General features: G+C 43.1%; 1 protein-coding gene and 1 non-coding gene across 3 annotated transcripts; one reads left to right on the top strand and one right to left on the bottom strand.

Annotated features, from left to right (window-relative positions):
* Positions 1-6231: 6231 nt before the first annotated feature.
* Positions 6232-12398, bottom strand: CUNH18orf21 (chromosome unknown C18orf21 homolog). 2 transcript variants are annotated; one of them, XM_032859598.1, is made up of 5 exons: positions 12185-12395; positions 12067-12089; positions 9660-9859; positions 8327-8523; positions 6232-6431 (listed from the first exon to the last, which is right to left on the bottom strand). In XM_032859598.1, exons 1-5 carry the CDS (start codon positions 12259-12261, stop codon positions 6278-6280), a joined length of 651 nt encoding a protein of 216 aa, XP_032715489.1. In that variant the 5' UTR covers positions 12262-12395; the 3' UTR covers positions 6232-6277. The 2 variants fall into 2 exon arrangements, with proteins under 2 accessions (XP_032715489.1, XP_032715490.1); XM_032859599.1 differs by lacking the exon at positions 8327-8523 and having other exon boundaries at positions 12185-12398.
* A 3220-nt stretch (positions 12399-15618) lies between these two features.
* On the top strand, positions 15619-15721 carry LOC116869005. The gene has a single exon (XR_004382941.1). It is a non-coding gene; the product is annotated as a U6 spliceosomal RNA (small nuclear RNA).
* Positions 15722-26857: the final 11136 nt, after the last annotated feature.

Consider the following 26857-nt stretch of genomic DNA (forward strand, 5'->3'; position numbering starts at 1 on the left):
GGGTGGCTCTGTGGGTTAAGCCGCTGCCTTCGGCTCAGGTCATGATCCCAGGGTCCTGGGATCGAGCCCCGCATCGGGCTCTCTGCTCAGCAGGGAGCCTGCTTCCTCCTCTCTCTCTCTCTGCCTGCCTCTCTGCCTACTTGTGATTTCTGTCTGTCAAATAAATAAATAAAATCTTAAAAAAAAAAAAAAAAAAATGGGGCTCAGAAGAGCCCTGTAAAGTTGGTCAAGAATAGAGTCTTTGTCAATATCATTGCAACAATTTTTTTACAAATGCATTCAAAGGACAGCCACCCTAGGGTAATGCCAGATGTTATTCTTCTAGTAGTTTTTTTTTATTAGTGTTCATATTACTATTATATAGATTTTTGGGGATCATTTATGATATTAGGACAAACTGCTTGAGTACTTTCAATGCACGATCTACTCTTCTGGGTGTTTTTCATGTATTACCTCACTGAGTCCTCACAGCATCCTTATCAGGTAAGTACTATTATTACTGTCACTTTACATAGAAAGAAACAGACTCTTAGAAATTAAGAATGCCAAAGATTACACAGGTAATTAAATGTCATAGTCCCCCACAAAGGCTACAGTTTTAACCTTAAGTTAACTTAACCATAAGTATATGGTTTTTAACCAGTAGGCTGTACTGCCTCCCAAACAAGTCATTTTTGGTCAGAATTAAGAATTACAGAGTAAAGTGGAGCGCCTGGGTGGCTCAGTGGGTTAAGCCTCTGCCTTCAGCTCAGGTCATGATCTCAGGGTCTTGGGATCGAGCCCCACATTGGGCTCTCTGCTCAGCAGGGAGCCTGCTTCCCCTCACCCCTCTCTGCCTGCCTCTCTGCCTACTTGTGATCTCTGTCTGTCAAATAAATAAATAAAATCTTGGAAAAAAAAAGAATTACAATTAAAGGAATAATTGTATGGTTTATCACATTATAAAGAATACTCTCAGTTGGCTAAAGAGTTAAAACATTCAAGTAGGCATTTAGTAATGTGAGAGGTAAATTTTAAGTATGAGAACTCAGGATTTTTAAGAATTCATCTTTTCCAGCTCTTAACTCTGGAGGAGCCTGGTAGCAGTATCATTACTATCCCGCAGTAAAAGTATACCCAACATTCTGTTTCTGGTATCACTACTTGAAACTAGCAGGGTTTCTGGGAGAGTGGACACTTCCATGTCTTAGGCCTGAGAGAATGAAGACGGTCCTGGAACTTTCTTTGCAAGAAAGCAAGAAGGATGCTTTCAAAGTTCTCATGGAGTTGTAAGAATAAAGCCAGCTTAAAAGGGGCTCTCACTGGCCAACATATAATAATTTAATCATCCAAATAGAAAATAAAAATTATATGGGGCACCTGGGTGGCTTAGTTGGTTAAGCAGCCAACTCTTTTTAAAAAATTTATTTATTTGACAGAGATCACAAGTAGGCAGAGAGAGGAGGAAGCAGGCTCCCCCGCTGAGCAGAGAGCCCGATGCGGGACTCGATCCCAAGACCCTGAGATCATGACCTGAGCTGAATGACCTGAGCCGAAGGCAGAGGCTTTAACCCACTGAGCCACCCAGGCGCCCCAAGCAGCCAACTCTTGATTTCAGCTCAGGTCATGACCTCAGGGTCCTGGGATTGAGTGCCATGCCAGGCTCCGCACTCAGTGGGGAGTCTGCTTGATGGTTCTTGCTCCCCCTCTGCCTGTGCCCGTGTCTCTGCTTGCATTTTCTCTCTCTCTCTCAAATAAATCTTAAAAAAAAGAAAGGAAGAAAAGAAAAATTGTACTTAATTAAAGCAAGTAGTCTCTGGAAAAATTGTGTCCATAATGTCTTTTAAAAGTATTTTGGTATTTTCTTTCCAAATAACTATATTATTATACAAATTTATTCTCATTCATAAAAATTCCTGTTTATATTTAATTGTAAGTTTAGTCCCAGGAGAGACAGAAGCATATTGAACACTTTCTACGTGAATTATACCTTAGGGTTGCAGCCCTTCCCGCCCCCCACCCCACCCGGATTTCGGACAGGCACAGTCTCACCAGGCCTCTGTGTGAGAAGAGCTGTGCACAGGCAGAAAGGGAACCTTCCTTACAAGTCCAGGAGAGGCATCCGCCCCAGGCTTGTGGTCAGAGCTTTGAACATTTATTTCTCTGTGGGTGTTACACATCAATAAATGTTTACTGAAAGAAGAAAAAGTGGGGAGGGGAAGGATCCAGAAGAGGACGAAGATGAAGGTGAAGGAAAAGGCAGGACTGTTCCATTGACCTGAGTCAGAGCAGGGATGGCATCCAGGCTAGATGGGCAGACTGGCCCATTGGGTAGGAGGAAGGCTGGCTTTTCTCACGAGAGAAGCAAGACAGGCACCAGTGAGAAAGGTGAGAGAACTCGGCTTTGAAGTAGAGTGATGTCTCAGATATGCGATTGCATTTTGAGCCCAGTTAATTCACTGGTACTATCCCTCTCAGGGGTGAACCACCTAGGAATATTACTTGAGTTCTAAAATCTGAGTAGTGGTCGTATTAAAAGTCACCATTGTGCTTTCTGCAGCTGAGGTCCAAGGGGCTGTGCTAATGGAGAGAACAGTGGCCTACAGATTTTCATCAACTATGTGACACCAAAGTTCTTTGCGACACTAATGAGGCGATCATTAGATCTATGCTCTCTTGCCCCTTTCCCACCCATTCCTGATTAGGTTTTCTTCCTCAGAGTTCTGCCCATCCCATCCCTCTTTGGATGGTGAGGGCCTCTTTTTCATTGTCATCATGGCTGCCTTTAGCATAGGGTTGCTGTAGCCTCCAGGATCCCTGGTGCCCTGGTCACGTGTTCCAGGCCCCATATCCCATGGCTGGACAAACAGCCCAGAGCTAAGTGGAACTGTTCAGGAAGCACTGCAGTAGATACATCAGCGTATGAGCAAGTCCTATGGCGATGGGACGGACGTCCAGGAGTTGGAGCTGCACAGAGCCTGAGCTGTACAATGCATGTCTGCTGCTTCTCCTTATGAGACTGTCATTTTCATTTAATCCCAAGTATCTACACTGTAATCTGTTTAGGAAATGTTTCATTTCATTTTTTTAAGAATTTTACTGAGATAAAATTCACATACCAAAAAGTCACCCTTTTAAATTGTAGACTTTAGTGGGTTTTAGTATTCAGAGTTGTGTGGCCATTGCTAATTCCAGAACATTTTTGTCACCCTAAAGAAACTCCATACTCTTCAGCAGTTATTCCCTGTTCACCCCCCCCAGCCTCAGGCAGCCACTAATCTATTTCTATGTATTTTTCCTATTCTGAGCATTCTTTATAAATTGAATCATACATTATGTGACCTTTTGTGTCTACTTTCTTTCAGTTAACATATTTTCAAGGTTTATCCATGTTCTAGGAACTCACTTTTGTGACTGAATATTCCACTATATGGATATGTCATATTTTATGTATCTATTCAGTAGTTAGGTTGACATTTCACTTGTTTCCACTTTTTGGCTATTACAAATAATGTCGCTATGAATATTCATATACAAGATTTTGTTTGCAGTACTGTTGGGTCTGTAACTAGGAGTGGTGTTGTGGGTCATATGTTAATACTATGTTTAACTTCTGGAGGAACTGACAAATTCTTACACGGTTGCACAAATTTTACAGTCCCAGAAGCAATGTATCAGAGTTCCAATCTCACCACATTCTCATCAACATTTATTACTGTCCTCGTGATTTTAGCTGTTCTAGTGGGTATGAAGTGGTAGCTCCTTGTTTTGATTTGGATTTCCCTAATGACTAATGTTAGATGGAAGATGTTGAGCACCTTTTCATGTGCTTGCTGGCCATTTGTTTCCTTGGAGAATTGTCTGCTCAGAATCTTTGTCTTTTTATTATTGAGTTTTAAGTTTTTTATAATTCTAGATATAGGCCTCTTAAGAGATACATGATTTGCAAACATTTTCTCCCATTCAGTGGGTTATCTCTTCATTTTTTGATGCTGTCCTTATTTGAGACACACAAGTTTTTAATTTTGAAGTCCAGTTTATCTATTTTCTCTTTTGTTGCTTGTGATTTTGGTATCATAGCTAAGAAACCACTGCTGAATCCGAGGTTATGAAGACGTAGTTCTAGGTTTCCTTCTGAGTGTTATGTCCACAGTATTATTTTAGTATTCTCTTTAAAGATGCCCCAAATCCTTCTCTCAAACAGAAAAGAAAGTCAAGAATCCATGGTATTTTTTCATTTGCTCCTGAGGTAATGTGACTAACTTCCCATCTAGAGGTTCCTGGTTTTACCACTTCTCATCCATTTCCCAGTCAAGTGGCTGAAAGGACCTTGGTTCTAAATCTGGTATGTAACAAGTGGGCTACAGAATTCAAATGTCAATGTAGTGGTTAGGGATATTTGCAGAGCTTGTGCTCTGGGCCACAGCAAATGACATCATGCAGGCCAGCAAAGAGCTCACAGGCAAATGGGGACACAATCAGAAACGGGAAGCTACAGGGCCACCCACACTTTGATAAAAGAGTGGCCCCTCATAATACAGTAGGGTTGAAGTGGAGGGCATTCTGCAAAACCATGCAAAGGCCCAAACTGGCAAGAAAATGGTATGTCCTAAGAACTATAAAGAGCTCACTATGGGTGATCAGGGAGAGCGGAAGAGAGAAGAGCAAGAAGAAAAACAGATACTCCAGTGAGAAGTTAGCCAGAAAGGTAAGGTACCATGACCAAAGTATTGTGCCAGATGCCCTGGACACAGAGGGAAGGCCCAGCTCCCTCAGCCTATGGCTCACAGGCTAAAGTTCACAGTGATGACTCTTGCCATCCCTCTCTAATGCTGGCACTAGTAATATAATTTCACTTCATGTAACTACAAGACCAACTCAGTAATAACCCTGGCCTTTCAGAGTTTGCCAAGCCCTAATGGGAGAAGTTTAGTTTTAAATTTTTAAACAGCAGAGAGAGCTTGGAAATAATTAAAATATCTAAATTATTTATTTAAGGAATTTTTAGAAGACAGGTTGAATACAACCCTAGCCTATCATTTTAGTGTATCTATGTTCCAGAGAAGATTTAACATAGCTAAACTGTTACTGTTGTATTCTGCTCTAAATTTTAGACCTAGAAATTAAGTCTTCACCAGAGCAAATGAAATGCCACTTGTGATAAAACATTAGTAGGAACAATAGAAAGTTGTAAAAATGAAATCTGGTGGGGCACCTCAGTGGCTCAAAGCCTCTGCCTTCGGCTCAGGTCATGATCCCAGGGTCCTGGGATTGAGCCCCACATCGGGCTCTCTGCTCAGCAGGGAGCCTGCTTCCCTTCCTCTCTCTCTGCCTGCCTCTCTGCCTGCTTGTGATCTCTGTCAAATATATAAATGAAATCTTTTTTCTCTTTTTAAGATTTTATTTATTTATGTAACAGAGAGATCGATCGAAGTAGGCAGAGAGGCAGGCCGAGAGGAGGGAAGCAGACTCCCCGCTGAGCAGAAAGCCCGATGCGGGGCTTGATCCCAGAACCCTGGGATCATGACCTGAGCCGAAGGCAGAGGCTTTAACCCACTGAGCCACCCAGGCGCCCCAATAAATGAAATCTTTAAAAAAAAAAAATGAAATCTGGTGTATTTGATTTACAATTAAGAATGCCCCATATTTATTTTTGCATGCAAAAATTATTTCTCTGTGTCAAATAAATAAAATCTTTTTTAAAAAATGAAATCTGGTATATTTGAATGATCTACAATTAAGAATGCTCCATATATTTACTTTTGCATGCAAAATTATTTCTCTGTGTGTCAAATAAAAATCTTAAAAAAAAGAGAGAATATAACCACTCAATGTCCATAATAGATTTGCTACTTACAAGGGTTTTCATGTTTTTTTGATCCTCACAACCACCTGTGAGGTAGGCAGGTTTCATTTATTCGTTTTCATGAGGTATTTTCTTCATAACCACTGAAAAATGCCCAGAAAAGTTTATTCTTGGACCCCAGATGCCATGTATTTAAAGAACAAATAAAAGTTTTTTGTTTTTTTTTTTTTAAGATTTTATTATTTTGAAAGTAAGCAAGTGAGAGAGAGAGAGAAAGCAAGGGTAGGGAGAAGCAGACTCCCCGCTCAGCCCGGAGTCCAATGTGGGGCTTGATCCCAGGACCTTGGGATCGTGACTCAAGCCGAAGGCAGATGCTTAATCGACTGGGCCACCCTGGCAACCCAGAAAAAATAAAAGTTTTAAGAAAAATATTTTTCAGGCTAACCTTAGTTTCAGAAATTGCATTAAACATTTATTTTCAGAGCCCATCCTTTACAAAGACAGTAAGAAATTTCTGAAGTCCACTTTCGAATTCTTTTGGGATTCACTCCGACTAAGCAACATTTTTAGTTGAGAGAAGTGTTTCTTTGTTTTGCTCACATTCTTTGAGGAGCAAGTGGGTGTTGACTGTCCAGATGTAGGTGTCCTGAAAACAAACATAAAACCACACTTAGGTATACTGATACCTAAATTTAAAAGTGCTTTTCCTGGTTAGCCTGAATAATTGCAACTAGAATCCTTTTCTACTCCTATTATGGCCGTAAACGATCAGTGGCTGAACCCAGCATTCATTCCCATTTTGTTAAAAATCTCCTCACTACATAGACTTTAGGCAACATTTAGGAGGTATACTGGGTGGTTCTGGAAGTTTCTATCACACCTGAAGAAGGCTAAAAGTAAAGTGTCATCAGGCCTGAGTCCCCTTTAAGTTTGATATCAAGATTCATGACAATTCTAAGGACTTTAAAAACCTGTTTCTTCACAGCTCAAGACCACTTCCTTTCTCAAAAATGAAGAATTTCAACCTACACATGCAGGTGCCACTGCATTATATCTCCCCACCTAGAACGTAAACTCCATAGGACAGAACTTGTACTACTAACTATATATTCCTGCTTCTTAACAGTGCCAGGGACAGAAGAGGTCTTCTAAAAATATTTGCTGGATAAGTGATTCCCCAGCTGCTGTATATTTCTGTTTTCTTCTGTTTCATGCCTCCAACTGTGTTCCATACCCATGAAACTTTATTGGGGTTTATCAGTCTGATCCCTCTTCTACTCCCCATGTGTACAACAAATGTGAAATATCTTTCTCATTCGTGCATATAACTAAGAAGCAGTCTGTTCTATATGCAAGCGAATTATTTTAAATATTTCATTTTAATATATTTTAAATATGCCAACTTTTATCTACAGTTATCCAATAAGGTAGAAACTTCTATGAATTCTTATCATGCCAAATATCAAAATAATTAAATCAAAATATAGAGAAAACTAGACTTAAAATTTCAATTCTTATCCAATTTTATAAATGTCAATCCAATATAAAAAACTCAATGCAGTAAACAGATAAATTTCACTCTTTACAGAATTTTGCTGTTTATGTTCAAGGAACTACCAGACTCAGTTCCTCTTTTGGTATAAAATGTTCAGAAATTCCTTTCACAGTTTCTAAGGAACTAAATTTACTATCACAGTGAATAAAGTACTGTGAACTACAAAAATAGTTTGGTGCTCCAGTCATATAGTTAACTTAGTAGCAGCTGACAAATCCCTATTCAGTGAGATTTCCCCAGGAATTTCTGACAGAGGCAATATCAAGAACAAAGGTTCAGAGCAGGAACATAAACTGTGAGTTTACTTCAGTTTTGCTAACACACAGGATGACTTAAGGCAAAGTAAGAAGGCACACGCACTGGTGCCAGGTAGGAAGGACTGGGAAGCCATGCGGGAATGTTTGATCTAGATACTACAGCATGAGATGGTAAAGGCTTCTCATCAGAGCTGTGCTGTAGGGAAATTATCAGACTAGAAGCAGGAAACTACTGTAGTAATCCCAGCAAAAGAGGAACACAGACTGAACACAGTAGGAGGAAAAAAGGAGAACAGATGCAAACCCCATGGAGGAAGGGCAGATAGAAACTGGTGACTAACTGGACAAGGACCAAGGGACTAGGCGTTGTCTACTCTACTCACCATTTCAGGTCAGACTGTCTACAAAGGCATGTTCACTGACAGAAGGAACTTAGGAGGATGAGCAGGTGGGGACATGCTGGGGGGATAAAGTGGATATATTTAGTAGCAGCTGGGAACAAGTAAAGGGAGAGGTTGGAAGTAAAAGAATATAGCTGGAATTTATAAGCAGAGATGGGAATGAAAGATGTATGTACAGGACATTAGAGAAGAAAAGGGTATGGAGGAAAAAAATGGGGCCAAGGCCTGGACTGCATGGCAGATTTAGGGAGTATATATTAAACAGAGGAAAAGTCGAAGAAATAAGAGCTCACACCAGCAATGCAAATAGCTTAATGAATTAAGATACCTGAATATCAAGGCTGGGCTCTTGCCTTTGGAACCACACTTAGGATTTAGGTTTGCAGAACTGGGAGTCTTTCTTTCCGGTGTCTTCAGGCTGAGCTTACTCGCAGGAGTAGTAGGACTGCTCTTCAGTGCTGAGAGAAAGCTTCTACTTTTACCATGATGTTTAACTGTTCTGTTGCATGTTTTACAAGTAGTCAACTAACATAAAAAGAAGAAATATTGGGCCTGATTTATAATTTAACCCAATAAATTACATGTTCATTAAATTCTTGGATTAAGGGACTACACCAGGTATAAGCAGGTAAGAGAGGCTGCCCTCAGGGAGTCTGTAATCCAGCAATCAGACAAGATACAAATTTAAAATGAGAAAATCTAGAATTAAAAATTACTGGCTGAACACTTGTAAATTAAAAAAAATTTTAATTTTTATTTATTTAAAAGATTTTAAGTAATCTGTACACCCAATGTGGGACTTGAACTCATGACCCCAAGATCAAGAGTCACATGCTCCACCTACTGAGCCAGCCAGGTACCCCTAAAACACTTTTTTAAAGATAACAAAGTCTCTACTTTGTCAATGTAAAACCATGTTTGGGGGAATAAAGGGGACTGTGATACCCGGTTAACTTCTGGAAAAATGTTCTTCATAACAGCAGTTAACATTTAACATTTGCCACAGAACTTTTAAGTTGTTTTTCAATAAAACATGGCAAATTATCACTGAAAATCTAAGTGACCCCTGCAAACCCTTACTGATTCTATATTCTTCAAATATAGGTCTAAATCAATTCATAAGACCAATTGAATGAATTCTCACACCTCTTTACTTCATTAAATCCAGAGGCAGAATTTCATGTATGTAATTGTCAGAATTACATGGTTGGAATTTCCTAATGTATGTAATTGTCAAATCACTGTGTGTCGACTTACAATAACGTTATCAGCTATATTTCAATCAAAAATTTTAGGGGCACCTAGGTGGCTCAGTGGGTTAAAGCCTCTGCCTTCAGCTCAGGTCATGATCTCAGGGTCCTGGGATTGAGCTCCACATCGGGTTCTCTGCTCAGCGGGGAGCCTGCTTCCCCCACTCCCTCTGCCTACTTGTGATCTCGCTCTGTCAAATAAATAAATAAAATCTTAAAATTTTTTTTTTAAAAACTAAGTTTTACTCTTGATGAAAAATCAATCACTAGAAAAAAAGTTGTGTGCATATTTTGACAATCTGTGTATATTATCACAAACCTCTGAGTTATATGTAGCCTGATCCTTATTCAACCTCATTTTAAGTAAAAGGAAATTCTAGTTTATTTACACAGACTGGATTGAAATCTTACCAAGACACTTTTGGAGTCTTTGTATCTTTTCACAATCTTTGCTTCTTTAAAACTAAGTGTATAATTTCTTGCTTCTAGATTAAGAAGTTTTTGTATTTTGGGAGTCAGTTTGGACTTGGGTTTGAGGCGCACTCGAGAGTTATCCAAAACGAGCAACTGGAAACAGTTTGGACATGTTCCTTCAAAAGTGATGTTAGCATCTGAAATTATACAAACGAAACTCATGATTCAGCAAATTAGAATATTTTGTTACCTCAAACAGCCAATACTCTGTGATAAAATATACTATTTAATATGAACAAATATTCTCTTTAAGCAAACTCAAAATATGAGAACTTGCAAAAAAGGCAAATTGGCAATAATTTATTTTGCAAAACACTGTAATTCTATCCATTGACTCCTTTTAGCAACAGTCAGGTTAAGTCCCCATTTTTTGCTACCTTACTTATTACTTGTTACTATGTAAAAAAGGCTGTCTCACCAATTTTACAAACATATTTATCACAAATCAGTAAATTATACCTTCATTTTCTTTTTTAAACACACAATTTTGTGATTTGTGGGCCAGGCTTTCTGCAGGTAGCTCTCAGTACAAGGTAACAGAGGAGAACAGACTTGCTCCAGATTGTCTATGCACATCAAGACAGCCATTTACCATGCTAGGCTGGAAAGTCATAAATAAAGAGCAAAAGAGCACCTATCTTTAACTCACATTCTGGGGGAGCCCTAAGCAAACATAAATAAGACTGGTAACAACTGTTAACAGAATATGATTAAAATGTCCTGGAAACTATTAAACTCTATGTGGACCAGCCAGAAATACTCCAAAGAAATGGCTTGACAAAGGTCAAAGACTCCAAATATCTGTACTTGGAGATAGCATCCATTACTGTTAAAGGGCTTTCAGGTGGAAGTACAGTGAAAAAGAAAGCATGACTATTAGGGAAAGGTGAGGGTGTGGAGATGATGCAGCTGGAAAGGAAGGTAGGCACATCACAGATTTATTCAACAAATATTTGTTAGTGAGCACTCTGCTAAGTATACAACAACAAAGGACCATGCTTGTAATTCAGTTCTGCCAAATGTTAAATTAAATTCATTCATATTTACTGAGTGACTGTCCAGTGTCACGCACAGTTCTGTGTACAAGAGACAGAACAGTGAATAAAGGACAATTCATGTAGGGAGAAAGTAAATATAGCAACACCAAATGTGTAGTGCTGGGGGGAAAAAAAAGGAGATGAACAGGGAGTGGCGATGGAGCTGCCCTGGTCTTTAATAAGGTAGCCATGGTAGGCTTTGTAGAGTGACCTGTAGAGAGCAGAAGGAAACAAGAAAGCAATCCACGCAGATATATGAGGTAAGAGTTCCAGGCCGAGGATGGGGGACAACTTGGAAGGCTATAAAAGAGCAAGGAGGCCTAACAGTTGAGTAAGCAAAAGGGAAAGCTGGCCAGAGAGGTAATGTGGGCTTCTGATACAGGGCCCTGTAGTCCTTTAAAAAAAATTTTCACTTTGGGGTGCCTGGGTGGCTCAGTGGGTTAAGCCTCTGCCTTCAGCTCAGGTCATGATCCCAGAGTCCTGGGACTGAGTCCCATATCGGGCGTCCCCTACTCTGTAGGAAGCCTGCTCCCTCTCCCTCGGCCTCTCCCCCTGCTTGGGCTCTCCCTGTGTCAAATAAATAAAATCTTGAAAAAAAAAAAAACAAAAACTTTCTTTCCACTTTTACTCTGAGATGTCAAGACATCTGAGTGTTTGTGACAGAGAAGCAACACGATCAAGCTTAGGTTCCTCCTGCGCTCACTCTGGCGCTCAGTTGAGAATGGATGTAGGAACGCGGGAGCGCGGCTGGCAACAGCCCAGCTGCTGACCCGGTCCAAGACGGGGACATGGCCTGGTGAGAAGAGACGAGGTGCTGCATATACTCCAAGTCAAGAGGCGTATTTGCTGGCACATTGGCTTGGGGAGGAAGGCTCTCAGGGAGCCGCGAATGGCCCCAGGGCATCGGGGGCTGAATTCACTCGCCGGATGGAATCAGCATTATTGAACTGGGAAGAACTGGAGGACGACTGTGCTGGGGGTAAAGCTCGAGTTTCGCCCTGACACACATTCCAAAGCAGGTGTCAAGAAGACATCTGGATATGAGCCTAGAATGGGGAGAGGTCTTGGCTGGGGTACAAATCTGGAAGCCATGAGCGTGGATGAAAAACTGTCGCCAAGGGAAGGGAGTGTAACTAGAAAAGAGGTCCTAGGGATTTGGAGCTTGCGCGGAACAGCAGCCCCGGGGGGGATTTATGAGGGCAGTGGTTCGAGGAGATTGCTCTTTTGCGTCTTCCTGAGCGGGGCGCGGAACTGAGCGGGGCGAGGCGCCGAGAGCCTGACCCACAAGCGTCGGACGTTCTCCCTACCGTGTGACGAACTGTAGGCCCAGCTGGAAAGAAGAAGGAGACTCGTGAGGGTGGAGGGGGGACCCCGCCGCCGCCGCCGCCGCCGCCCTCCTCCCCTCCCCTCCCGCCCTTCTCTTACAGGAGATAGCGGGCCTGGCCCGGGCAGCTATCGTGTAGCTGCCACGCCGCAGCCTCAAGGTAGTGCTTCTGCCTCATCGCTACCGCCGCCCCTCACGCCGCTCAGACGGGACAGTCTCCGGAAGCCGGCTTCGCAGCCTGCCGGACTTTGACCTCGGAATCCAAGCTCCGGCCGGAAACCCGCTCCCACTGCTGAGGAGTTCCGGTTTCCCTCGCGTTCCGTCCGCCCGCAGGCCAATCCCCTCCTCGCCTTTGGCCCTGCCTCTAGGCTCCGCCCCAGGCTTCGTCCGGTCCCGGTTGTCCCCTGCGGATCCGGCGCAGACGTGCGCCTGCGCGGAGCCGGTTAACCCAGTCGGGTTGGGCGTCTGCTGGGAGCTTTCGGCGCGCCTTTCTCGCTGGTGATAGCGTCTTCTGTGGTACCCTTGTTGTCATTTCCTCAACCCACGTCGCCTTCTAGATTCTCCATCCGGGGTGTCGATTTGGGCCGGGCAGGCGGTGTGCGGCCCGCAAGGAGGCCACCGTTGTCCGCGCGGCTGCGGGCCTGGGAGGGAAGAGCCGGCCAGCTTCCCTTCTCCCCCGTTCTTAATGGAGCACATCAGAAAGTTAACAGTTTGGAACGTTTTCAGTGTTGCGGGAACACCACTGTTACCGAGTTTGGAGACATTTCTATCGTCCAGCAGGAAACCCCATCCCCATTTAGGAGTTGCTACCCATTCTCCCCTTCCCACTCCCAGCCCCTGGCGACCACTCGTCGGCTTTCTGATTCTTCGGGCTCATTCTGGACATTTCTTGTAAATGGAATCATAGGTGTGATCTTTTGTGTCTGGCCTCCTCCACTTAGTAAAATGTTTTTGAGGTTCTTCCACCTCGTAGGTGACATGACTGAATATTATTACATTGTATGCACGCCGAGTATTGTTTATCCATTCATTCGTGATGGACATTTGGGTTCCTTCTGCCTTTCGGCTGTTGTCAATATTGCTGCTGCTAGGAACATGGTTTTTTGTTTTGGGTTTTTTTTTGTTTGTTTGTTTGTTTGTTTTTTTTTTTTTTTTTGGATAAACACCTAGGAGTGAAAGTGCTGGGTCATATGGTAATTCTATGTTTAACAAGGATTACAGGGCGCCAGGGTGGCTCAGTGGGTTGGGCCCCTGCCTTCGGCTCGGGTCATGCATGATCTCAGGGATCCTGGGATCGAGCCCCAGGTCGGGCTGTCTGCTCAGCAGGGAGCCTGCTTCCTCCTCTCTCTCTGCCTGCCTCTCTGCCTACTTGAAATCTCTGTCAAATAAACAAATAAAATCTAAAAAAAAAAAAGGATTCCAGTTTCTCCGCATCTTTCCCAACCCTCGTTTTCCACCTTTGTTTACTTATTATTATTTTAGTTTATTTTTTATTCTAGCCATCCTAGTGAGTGTGAAGTGGCTTCTCACTGTGGTTCTGATTTGCATTTCCTAGTGAATAATGACGTTGAGCATTCTTTCATGAGTTTGTTGACAACTTGTATATTTTCTTTAGAAAAATGTCTACTGAAGTCCTTTGCTCATTTTAAAATTGAGTTGTTTGCCTTTTGTTGTTGTTAGAGTTTCAAAAAATAAATTCTAGAGACTAGACCCTTATTTATCCTTCATTTTCAATATCTGAAAGGACTCAAATCTAGATAGGGAAACTGAAGGATTCCATTTTTAGAAAGGCTTCATCTCTGCTGTTTTTCTGCAAGGCCCCAAACCAAAGAAGCTATGTTCCCACTCCAAGGGGGAGGCAAGAAAGTTAATCATTCTTTGAGTTTTGTCCTAGGTGCCCAGATATCTGATAACATCTAAAAAGAACGGAATTTCAAACATGTTCCAGGACATTAGGTTTGAGTAAACCTCACCCAGAGTCTGGCATCAGTACCTCCACCTTCGACGATTTATGAAATAACACCTATTATTCACCTGTCACTCACCTTTGAATTCAACCTTACCCTGGATTTCTGAAGTAACATGTTCCCTGGACCCTTTCCAGTATGAACCCCTAACTCAAAATGAGGAAGAGAGTCATTCTCCTTTCCTTTTGGAGTGTACCAGACTCTCTGTCTGCTGTACTCTCACTTACACTGTTCAATAAACTCTGCTTTCACTTCCTACTTCGTGATGGCTCTTCTGCACAAAGCCAAGGATCATCTTAGCCAAGAGGTATCCTCAGCCTCTGGGGCCTCAGACCTGGCCTGTGTATGTCAAAATTATACAGAAGGTTGTAAAGAGAAAAATACATTTACATCTGTATAGATGTATTTTAATGTTTCAAAAGAAAAGTTGCTTCATCTGCTCTTCCTACCTTTCCATCCTCCTCTTCTGACAGACATTTAGCAGTTGGGTATCTTTTCCTATGTCCACCTGTAAGTAAATGGCTGAATGTGTAAAAATCCCTTCTCACCACCCCCACACACAGACACACACACACACACAAAAAAGCTAAACCAAAAATAGAAAGTTAGTCCCTTACTATATAACTTGCCTTTTTCCTTAACCATAGACTATACACATCTTTCCAGCTCAGTACATATATTTTTACAACAGCAAAAATCTTGTATATACTGATGCTTTTTATTTCTTTTGTCTGAATTTCTGAAAGAGAAATTATAGACTGGAATGATGTGCACATTTTTATTTGCCAGATCATCCAAAATAGGTTGTAGCAATATGCACTCCCAGCATTAATATCTGAGGAAGTTGGGTAAGAAGATCTGATGGCTGGGGCACGTGGGTGGCTCAGTGGGTTAAAGCCTCTGCCTTCTGCTCAGGTCATGGTCTCAGGGTTCTGGGATCAAGCTCCGCATCCGGCTCTCTGCTCAGCGGACAGCCTGCTTACCCCCACCCACTGCTTCCCTCTCTGCCTACTTGTGATCTCTGTCTGTCAAATAAGTAAAATCTTAAAAAAAAAAAAAAAGATGTGTTGGCCATTGGTTCACCTAAATACTAGTGAGATAAAGTCTCTTTTCACATGTTCTTTGATGCTTTGCATTTTCTCCTGTGAAGAGAAATCTTCTGTTGGGTTTATCAGTTTCTAGGAGATCTTTGTGTCTGGGGGGAAATTCATTCTCTGCTTGTCATATATAATGCAATACTTTCTTACCTCTTATCTTTGGCATGGTTTATAGGATTTTTGCCATATAGGATTTTGTATGTTGTTGAACGTTTTTCATTATTGGGTCTGGGTTTCCTGTATAGCTTTAAAGATTGTATTTATTTATTTGACAGCGAGAGAGAAAGAGAGCACAAGCAGTGGTAGGGGCAGAGGGAGAGGGAGAAGCAGACTCCCCACTGAGTGGGAAGTCCAGTGTGGGACTCCATCCCAGGACCCTGGGAACATTACTTGAGTTGAAGGGAGAAACTTAACCAACTGAGCCACCCAGGGGACCCTCCTGTGTAGCATTAAAAAAGCCTCACGTAGCACTTGCTTTGGCAGCACATATACTAAAATTGGAAGGATACAGAGCAGATTAGCATGGCCCCTGTGCCAGAATGGCATGCAAATTTGTGAAGCCTTAAAAAAAATTAAACAATAAAATAAAAACCTTTGTTCATGCCAAGACTCGACAACTAGCTATTCAACCAAATGTTTTTCTCATACTTTTCTAGTTTAATTTCTTCCATGCACATCTTTAAGCAATATGAAATATATTTTTACTTAAGTATAGGGTTGAGACCTGACCCATTTTTCTAGATGGTTAGCAAGTTATGTGGATATCTCTTAGTAGGTAAATTACTCTTTCGCTGTTGGAACTGAAGTCTAAAAAAGTGTAAGGAACATTAAATATGTGGCAGGTACTTTTTAAGCATCTGACTGGTAACTCATACAGTCCTCACAAATCCACAGCATAGGTGAAATGCCAGTTTATCACATATAAACCTTTCAACATTGCTGCATCTGTTTCTGGATTCTTTACCTGCTTCAGTAACCAGTACAGCAAAAAAAAAAAAGGATGGGTGTACTGTGTGCACTGCACACCCACTTCCCCTGACCCCGAGGAAGCTTTCCTCCAGTTCTTCTCTCACCTCTGAGCACCACACTCCTATATCCAGATGCTTCTTGAGCATCTCTGCTTGCATTGTAACTTGTCTTCTCAGATGCAGTGCGGCCCAGATAGCACTCTTGATTTCCCCCCTCAACCTGCCCTGCCACCTAGTCTTCCTCTGTCTCAGCCCCACCAAGTGCCATTGCTGCTTCCTCTCCCCAGCCTTGCCTGGGGTGCCAGCTCCCCACCAGGAGCAGATCTGCTCACTTCTCTGCATGCCCCGGCCACTCTCTCCTTTTGCCTGCACCCCCCCATGGCCCCCCAAATTCTTTTCCTACATCCTCTCTTGCCTGCTTCCTCTCTCCCAGTCCATTCTTCACAAGGCATCTTAAAATGTAAGTTAGTTTTGGGGACAGGGAGTATCCTTGCTCAGAGTGTCCAGGGTCCTCATTGCCCCTGGAGCACAGTCGCCTGGCTGTGCTCTGCAGGTCCCTGCATGGCCAGTCACTGCCCCACTACAGACCTCACCTTGTCTCCCCCGCCCACCCTCACCCCGAGCCCTGCTACGCTAGCCTTCTCTGTCACTCAACATGTCCTGCTCAGACCTACCTCGGGGCCTTTGCTATTCTCTGCTTTGAGTGAGGAGCCTTCCCATGACTGCTTTTCCTCATCATTCCAAGATCAGCTCCAATATCACCCCCTCAAGAGGACTTTCTTAACTTCTAGAATGAAGAACTCCCCCCAACACATACACCCTTGCCCATCAAGTCACTCTCTGCCATAACTGGTTTTTATTACTGTCATTGTAACCTCATTATGTGAAATTATTAATTCACCATTTACCTGTTCCCCTCCTAAATGTGAACACCTGGCAACAGGACTTGTTGGCTGCTCGGTGCATGGACCCCCACCCAGAGCCTGGCACAGAGCAGGGGCTCAATAAGGATTTGTTACACAATCATACTGGAAGGAAAGGAAGCTGAAGGGGTTGAAAATAAAACTAGATTGACCATAAGTTAACAATCATTAGCAGTGAATTTGGAATTTGAATTTTGCCAAATGCTTTTTTTCCCTTTTTTGCATCAGTTGAGATATAGTTTTTTCCTTTATTACGTAAATATAGTGGATTACCCTGATTGACCTTGTCATACCAACTCTGTATTCCTGGGATAAAACCCATTTTATCATGATACATTTGTGTATTGTTGGATTTGATTCACTTCTATTTTATTTTTTTTAAGTTTTATTTATTTAAGTCTTCTCTACACCCAATGTGGGGCTTGAACCCATAAGCCCAAGATCAAGAGTCTCATGCTTCTCTGACTGAGTCAGCCAAGCACCCCAATTCACTTATATTTTATGAATGTTTTCTGTATTAGTATCATGCAATGTGTAGTGTCAGAGATATGCTGGTCTCACAAAATAAGCTGAAAAAGATGCCTTTCTCCTTCACATTCCAAAAGAGATGGGTTGTTGTTGTTGTTTTTTTTTTTAAGATTTATTTATTTAGTCGAGAGAGAGAGTGTGCTCAGGGAAAAGGCAGAGGGAGATGGAGAGAGAGAATCCAAGTAGACACCACACTGAGCTGTTGACCCTGAGATCGTGACCTGAGCCAAAAATCAAGAATCAAGACAGTTAACGGACTGAGCCACCCAGATGCCTCCTGGAAGAGTTTTTTGTAAGATTGCTATTTTTCTTCCCTAAATGTTTGATAGAATTCACTAGTGAAACTGTTTTGGGCTGGGATGTTCTGGGAAGGTTTTTGATAACTAATTTGATTTCTTTAATAAATCTAAAGCTATTCGATTTTTGTGTGTGTTAGTTTTGGTAAACTGTATTTTTTTTTAAGATTTTATTTATTTTATTTGACAGAGAGAGAGAGAAATCACAAGTAGGCGGAGAGGCAGGCAGAGAGAGAGGGGGAAGCAGACTCCCCGCTGAGCAGAGAGCCTGATGCGGGGGCTCAATCCCCTGACCCTGAGACCATGACCTGAGCAGAAGGCAGAGGCTTAACCCACTGAACCACCCAGGTGCCCTGGCAAACTGTATTCTTAAGCAATTTGTCTATGTCATCTAAACTGTCAAATTTATTGGCATAAAATTATTTGTAATATTGTTTTATTATCTTTCTCATGTCTGCAAGATCTGTAGTGATATCTTCTCTTTAATCTCTTATTGGGATTCTTGTTCTGGGTAGGAATGGAGTAAACACACTCCATCCTGTCTCTCCCCTTGACTGTAATCATAAAACCTGATCAGACTGCATAGAGCACCCATAGGAAGACTGAAAAGCATATAGTAGCAGGTTGAATGAAAAGAGGACTTAAAGTGCCAATGAATTGGAGGTGAGTTTACCACTATTGTTCCTTTGCTGTCTGTTGGCCTGAATGTAGTTTAGCCTGAAGCCCAGAAGTGGAAGTGGGATGTGTGTAGGGAGAGCTCTAGGAGAAGCCCTTGAGTTATGACTGAGTAGCTGGAGAGGGTGTGGAATTCTCCACGTTTCTTTTTTCTTTTTCTTTTTTTCCCCTTCTCTACATTTCTTGAGCCTTAACCCCCAAGCCATCCTTTGTTGGCAGCAGCAAAGGCCACAACAGGAGCCAGAAGTAGCCAGATTCTCAGGAAGAGGAACATTCATCTCCAGTCAACCAATCTCTCTTGCTTTTTCTCCCCTTCTCTTTCTGCCTCCTGCTACTTGGCCAAAGGTGGGAGCAGTCATAGAGGAACACAATGAAAGGGTAACTTTCTAGCTTCAGCTTTCTGGCCACAGAACCAGAAAGGGGCATTGTAGGAAAGTACTGGAAAGTCCTGGGGAGATTATGGAGAAAGAAGAGCTCTTTTTTAGCTCTATGGGAAAATCCCATTAAGTTATATGAGAATTTCCAAGTTCACTGAGCTGTGTACATATGGATCTGATCAATTTAACAGAGACCTTGAGAAGAGAATTAACAGACCATCAATCAGGTTTCAGATGACCAATGAGTAGTACATATTCAGGATCTACCCAAGTAACACTTCAAAGGCTTTAGAAACTGAACCTAAAATTTTTTTTAAAAGATTTTATTTATTTATTCGACACACAGAGATCACAAGTAGGCAGAGAGGCAGGCAGAGAGAGAGGAAGGGAAGCAGGCTCCCCGCTGAGCAGAGAGCCTGATATGGGGCTTGATCCCAGGACCCTGGAATCATGACCCGAGCTAAAGGCAGAGGCTTTAACCCACCGAGCCACCCAGGTGCCCCAGAAACTGAACCTAAATTTTAACCACAACTCTCAGAAGGTGGGTTGAATTTATAGTGTGAACCTAAGCAGATCTATTGCCTAAAACAAAAATAAGTACATTCTCCATAGGATTTAAAAAAGACCTGGGGTCTCATTATATAATATTTCAAAATTTCCAGGAGACAATCCAAAATTACTTGGCATATGAAAAACCACGAAAATCTCAACTCACATGGGAAAAAACAAAACAGTCAACAGACACCAAGAGCAAAATTGACACAGATGTGGGAAGTATCTGACAAAGACTTCAAAGTAGCTGTTGTACAATAGCTCTACCAAACAGTCCGTCACACTCTTGAAATGAGTAGAATTAGCAAACTTTTCCCACGAAGGGCTTGGTAGTAAGTATTTGAGGCTTTGCAAGGCACGTGGTCTCTGTTGCATCTACTCAGTTCTGTAAAAGCAGCTGCATAGAGAGAGCCATGCACACTATGTAAGCAAGCAAGCGAGTGTGGCCATTTCCCAGTAAAACTTTATGCATGGGATTTGGCCCAGAGATCATAGTTCACCAATCCCTGGACTATAGTGTTTTTTAGATATTTTATTGATTTCTCTAGGTTTACTAGATTATCAAGACCTCACTGAAACTCGTTGCCTGGCTTGCTTGTTTGTTCCATAGTGACTGCCTCCCTGGGTATGAGATGGTATCTCACTCGCTGTGGTTTTGATTTGTGTTTCTCTTAGAATTAGTGATGCTGAGCGTCTTTTCATATGTTTGCTAGTTACTTGTCTTGATAATCTATATATTATCAAGAACAGGCTCTTAAAATCTTTCACTGTGATTTTGTGCTTGCTTATTTCTCCCCTTAGTCCTGTTAGTTTTTCTTAATTCATGTTGAAGCTCTGATATTAGGTGCATAAATACTTTCATTGTTATGTTTTCCTGATGTATTGACCTCTTTCTCATTTTGAAATTTCCCACTTTATCTCAATGTTCTGCCTGAAAGTCTATTTTGTCAAATATTAATATAGTCACTTCTGAGGCCTTTTTAAAAAACATTTTATTTATTTATTTATTTGAGAGAGAGAGAGAGCATGAGCAGAGGAGAGGAGGAGGCAGAGGAAGAAGCAGACCCCTCGCCAAGCAGGAATCCCCCCATGTGCAGTTTGACCCCAGGGCCCTGGGATCATGACCTGGGCAAAGGCAGACGCCTAACCAACTGAGCCACCCAGGCACCCCAGATTCCTTTCAAGGCAGCATAATATTTCCTCGTGTGTATTTACCAGATTTTCTTCATCCATTCCCCCGTCAATGGACACTTGGGTTGCTTCAACTTCTTGGCTACTTTGAATACTTCTGCGATGGATGTGGATATGCAAAGTTTTTGTTTGTTTTTTGTTTTTGTTTTTGAGATCCTGCTATCAATTCTTTCAGATAGCTACCCAGTAGTGGGATTGCTGGATTATATGGTAATTCTATTTTTAAACTTTTGAGACACCTCCACACTGTTTTCCATAGTTGTGGTACCACTTCATAGTCCCAGTCACAAGAATTTCCATCTCTCCCCACCCTCACTGACACTCGTTATTGCCCGGCTTGCTTGTTTGTTCCCTGGTGACTGTCTTCCTGGATATGAGACGATATCTCACTGTGGTTTTGTTTTGTGTTTCTCTTAGGATTAGTGACGTTGAGCATCTTTTTGTATGTTTGCTGATTACTTCAGATTTTTTATTCTTCCTCTCCACCTGGTGTAACTCTTTCTATCCTTTTACTTTCTTTCTTCTTTTTATTTATTATTACTACTTTTAAAATGATTTATTTATTTGAGAGCAAGATGGCATGGAAGAGCTCAAGTGGGGGTCAGAGGGAGAGGGAGAAACAGACTCCCCACTGAGTAGGGAGCCCTACATGGGGCTCGATCCCAGGACCTCAGGATCATGACCTGAGCTGAAGCCAGACACTTAACTGACTGGGCCACTCAGGTGCCCCTATCCCTTTTCTTTCACCCTCCTTGTGTCTTTGTACTCAAAGTGCATTTTTGGGGGGTGTATATAGCATGCAGTTGGGTCCTTTTTTTAAGTTTAATTTTGTTTTTAATCCAGTCTGACAATCTCTGTCATTGAATTGGCATACCTAGTGTATTTAATGTACTATCAGGATGTGACATCTTTGATTCTGGTAGGCAGCATGATGGCCCCCTGAAGTTATCCATGTCCTCATTACCAGAACCTGTGAATATGTTATTGTGCATGGCAAGTGGGATTTTGCACATGTGGTGAAGGTTACTGACCTTAAAATGTGGAGGTTATTGTAGATAATCTGGGTAGCCCCAATTGAATCACATGATTCTTAAAAGCAGGGAACCTTTCCCAGGTGGGTCAGAGAGATAGAAGAAAAAAGAGGATAGATTTGAAGCATGAAAAGGACTCAACCCAAAGTTGTAAGGCCTTTGGAGATGGAGGAGGGAAGCCTCAAGTCATGGAATGCCCCAGTGCCCAGGGGAAGCTGGGTATGACGCTCAGCTGACAGCCAGCAAGAAGGCAGGACACTCAGTCATAGACTTCAAGGAACTATAGTCTGTCAACAACCCGAGTGAGCAGAAAATGCATTCTCCCCTCCAGCCTCGGCAAAGGAGCACAGCCTGTCAACATGTCAACTTTGGCCTGGTGAGACCTGTTCACAACCTCTGACCTCCAGAATAAGATAGTAGATCTGTGTTGTTCTAAGTCACTAAGCTTGTAGTAGTTTGTTATGGCACCAATGGAAAACCAATACAGCATGTATTAGGGGGCTCATCCTCTGCACGGATGCCTCCCTGGGTTACCCCTCTAACTTTCCTATTCTCATGCTGGCCTCAAACTGTTTTCTATCCCTTCCCAGCCAGTCAGGCTGTGCTCTCTGCAGCAGGAGCAGTTCCTGGTTTTAGGGGGGTGCCCTCGGGGGAGAAAAGCCACCAAATCACAAATCTCAACAATTTCTGTTCATCTTTCAAGGTTGCTCTCCTTTGCAGTTTCTGCCTTCTTTTGGTTATTCGCCAAGCCCTCCAAATATTGCTTTTAAATGTTTTGCTCAGCTTTTATAATCGTCTTCTGCAGGAAGACTGGTCTACCGTTACCAAAAGCTGGAATCTCATTATACTCTTCTGCCTCATTATTCTCTTTCACCTTTGCAATTTTCCTGGGAAATAAGTTGTTAAAAATTAGTTTGTGACGTCTGAATTTTTCTCATTCTCATTAATCTGAAGGTTTCTAACACGGAGTTGCCTTGTCTTAGTATGGCACTTTAAAAAATGAATAAATGGAAAGTTTTCTGACTTTTGATGGGGGTGGGGGGTAGGAAGGACCCCCCAGCCGTAGCAGCCAGGAGGGAAGGAAGCTCGGTGGCCGGTTTGTTCCACCACGTGCAGTTCCCCACAATCACCAGCAGGGGGAAAAATTAGTTTTCTGTTTCCGATGGATCCCCGCGCCCAGCCGCTAATTCCCTAACCAAAGGAAAACGGAAGAGCGCCGGGGAGGTCTCGCTCAGTGTTGGGAGGGAACTGGCTTCGCGGGGTGCATGAGAACGCCAAGACCCCGCGAAATCGGGTGTACCTATTCCAAGCAGCCGTCCTTTTCGAGGCATACGGAGAAGTTGGCTGGACCTCCCTGCAGACCCGGCGGGCAGGGCTGCAGCGGCGCAGAGCCGCCTCCAGAGCCGCCGCAGCAGTGCGGGCGGGACGCGAACCCAGGTGCGCGGACCAGGTGAGCGCGCCGTGACCAGGTGAGCCCGCTCCCGGGTCTGAGAGTGACCCAGGTGAGTCCGCGAGTGAGCAGGTGAGTCTGCGCGGCGGATCCAGGTGAGCCCGCGTCCACCGCTCCGGCGTCTCGCGCGGGAGTCTGGCGAATGGTGCCGGGACTCGGGCGAATGGTGCCGGGACTCGAGCAGTTGGCGGGCTAGTGATTTCGGGATCCGCGCCTGGGCACGGTGGCGGCTCGCGGGGCTGGAGATCTGAAAGGACCTTCCGTTTAGTGGGCTCATAGTATTTTAGCTTTGAAAACAAATCATGCAAATGAGATGATGTGTATGGGAGAGGCGACCGAGTGGTTATTTTATGAGTGCTGGGCATGCATCATTCCCTCGAGGACCTTGGCCAAAGTGCTTCTTTTGTAGCCGAGTGGTACAGCCTGCGTCTGTGTCCCTGAGTTTCGAGCACCTGCGTGGGTAAATCACTAGCTGCAGACGGGAAGAAACAGCCACCCCTTTAGGGGTGTTTTAAGATCGAAAGTCAGTGGATGCTGAAGCAGTGAGGAAGATGGGAAAGAGGAAAGCAAATAACAGAAAGATAAGCAAGGATATGGGAAGTAAAAGCAAAGCAAAACAAACACAAACCTGTTTGGAAACAGTCTAGCGGATCCCATAGCTCGGTGGGGCGCGCAGGTGGGCAGCAGGAGAGCTGTGTGGGTTGCCTTGTGTGGGGGACATGACTCGGAACAGGTCACTGGAGTCAGAGGAGGTCTCTGGTGAAGAATGCGTTGGTTATCGCTGGGATTTTAAAGTTACTAGAGGAGGTATAGAAATGGATGCAACATGAAGGCAACAGGTTTTCCTTTGACTGATTATCAAATGATAAGTTATAAACCTGTAACTGGATTCGTAGATGAATCCCAAGGTGCTGTGTTTTTCTGTACCTTGATGAACATTCAAAGAGGAATCTCTAGAAAAACATTTAGTGTAAATAGTTAGACTTTAGGATCAAAGTGTTACAAAACAGCACAACAAATTATTATTCTAGCTCTCAATTGCCTATGTCAGCAGAACTCTGTATTTATTTATTTATTAAAGATTTTATTTATTTATTTGACAGACAGAAATCACAAGCAGGCAGAGGCAGGCAGAGAGAGGAGGAAGCAGGCTCCCTGCCAAGCAGAGAGCCCGATGCGGGGCTCCATCCCAGGACCCCGGGATCATGACCTGAGCTGAAGGCAGAGGCCTTGACCCACTGAGCCACCCAGGTGCCCCGGAACTCTGTATTTAAGTGTATTTCAGGAATGTGTTCATTTGTTTTAGATAGCTAACTCCTAGTTTAAAATAGATGAGAATATAAAATACTCCAATATTTTGAAATATATACAAAAGTCAAATAAGACATTTGCCAAACTCTACATGAAAATGAGTGAAATAATAGCATAGCCAAGTTCAGCTACTTTTCAAGACAGGTATTATGTTTGGAGGCTGACGTTTCCTCTGCACTTGTATTTGACGGCTGAGGGTATGTTGGTCATTGCCAACTTACATCTCTGTGATCATCAGGCCTGTAATACCTAACTGGCCTTCCCACTTTTCAGTTTATCAGTCTTAGAGTCTTCCTAGGTACATCTTTTTTTTCTTTTTTTAATCCTATTCTTGTGTCATAAAACTTGCCTATTTGTTTGATGTTTTTAAAAAATCTGAAAGGGGAGAGAACAGGCAGGTTACATATCTATGAATCAGACAAAGCCTCAATTATTGGAGAGGGTTTGTTGATTGAATGGGAAATGAGAAATGAGGGGAGGGAGGATATGGTGATACTATTTGAACTTTGCATACTATTTCTTCCTAAATGGTAAGGAATTCAGAACAGGCACTCAGGCTTAGTTTTGGCTGAAAGACATTAAAGATATTTTTCTTAGGCGCTTCTTAGCACTTTCTCATAAGCTCCCAGGGACTTCTTATATGAGAAGCTTCTTAGCACTTTCTCATAAGCTCCCAGGGACTGCCTTCTAGTATCTTAGAGGCAAGGTACTTGTCACTAAATTGTTACTTTAAATCTTGCTTTGGTATATCTTATATGGCTGTAATGGAACTTAACAATCAGAATATGTACTGTTAGTTATTTTTAATTTTTTTAAGATTTTATTTATTTGACAGAGAGAGATCACAAGTAGGCAGAGAGGCAGGCAGAGAGAGAGGGGAAAGCAGGCTCCCTGCTGAGCAGAGAGCCTGATTCAGGGCTCTATCCCAGGACCCTGGGATCATGACCTGAGCCAAAGGCAGAGGCTTTAACCCACTGAGCCACCCAGGCGCCGTAGCTATTTTATTAAAATAGGAAATGAGTGTGGGTATTTGATTCCTTCTGTTAGTTATTCACATTTGAGCCTGTGTCTATGGGAAAAAACAAATAACTATTGTCTAAGTAAGATCTGTTTTTATTTATTTATTTATTATTTTTTAATGTGTAGACACTCTGGAAGTAGAGGTAGTCCTTGTCTAGTATAGTAGCTCCTCTGTCTCGCCTAGAACCTAATCTCCTCTCTTTCTTTCTACTATCTTCAGTGCATAGCTTCCATCTTCCAGGTGACCTCGTGGTTGCAAGATGACTGCTGAAGTTCTGGTCATCACACCCGCATTCTAGACAGGAACATGGAGGAAAGGGAGAAGGGCAGAAGGGCACCTGGTAGCTGAGTAAGATTTAACAGCTTCCACTTACGTTTTGTGGTAGATTGTCTGCAAAGATGGCTGCCAGTAGTTCTTGCTTATGTCATTTTTCCCATCAAGGAGTGGAATTTATTTCTTCCTGAGTTGGGTCTGGCCTTGTGACTTGCTTTGACTGATAGAATGCATTGGAAGGCCTTACTTGGTCTTGCTAATTCTGTTATTGCCCTCTTGGGATCAAGCTGCCATGTAAAAAGGCTTGCCCGAGACTACTGAATAATGAAAAACCATGTCAGGAGAGGTCTAGCCGGTCCTCTCCACCTGAGGGGTAGTCATGTGCGTGAAGCCATCTTGGATGTGCCAGCCCCAGCTGAGTACCATTAGGCACTGCTGGAACACAAGAACCCCCCAGGTAAGCCCTGCCAACTTATAGAATTGTCAAGGATAATAAGTTTTTGCTGAATTGGGCTGAAACATGATCAGTTGGCTCCCTGCCTCCAAATGCCAGGATGTGCAAGAAGTGACATCTTGGCTGCATTGGACATGGTAGAAGTTCGTACACCATCCTAGCAAGCCCTCTGGGATGGTTACCCACGTGCTTGGTGTTGATGGGATTGGGTCACCCACCCAGGCTGTGCTCCAGGATTCAGATTCAGCCCTTCTTCTCGGCTCTGAAGCTTCTATGCTGCACCACACCAGGCGGTCCCCGAACTCTCTCCAGACACACGGTGAGCTCGCAGATACCTGCTGCTGTCAGGTCGCCTGGCTCTTGTTCTCAGAGTGGAAGCCTGATCGGATCAGATCACTTTGCATGCGGCTCGTGGCCAGGCCATTGCTGTGCTCTGGATTTGCTGCCCATCCCTTACTTCTTATCCCTTTCCTAGTGAGCCCTGCCAGGAGAGGGACGTGGTCCTTGAGCTCTGAAGGCACTGGATCAAGTTCTGGCTACACGCCTTCCTAGCTATATGACCTCGAGCAGGCTCGATCGCTTTTTGCTTCAGTTTTTTCATCTGTGAAGTGGGACTAAGGGTAGCCCCTTCATAGGGTTATTGTGAAGATTAAGGCTAGA

Source organism: Lontra canadensis, unplaced genomic scaffold (assembly GCF_010015895.1).
Source record: "Lontra canadensis isolate GAN:19392208 unplaced genomic scaffold, GSC_riverotter_1.0 scaffold17, whole genome shotgun sequence".
NCBI lineage: Eukaryota > Metazoa > Chordata > Mammalia > Carnivora > Mustelidae > Lontra > Lontra canadensis.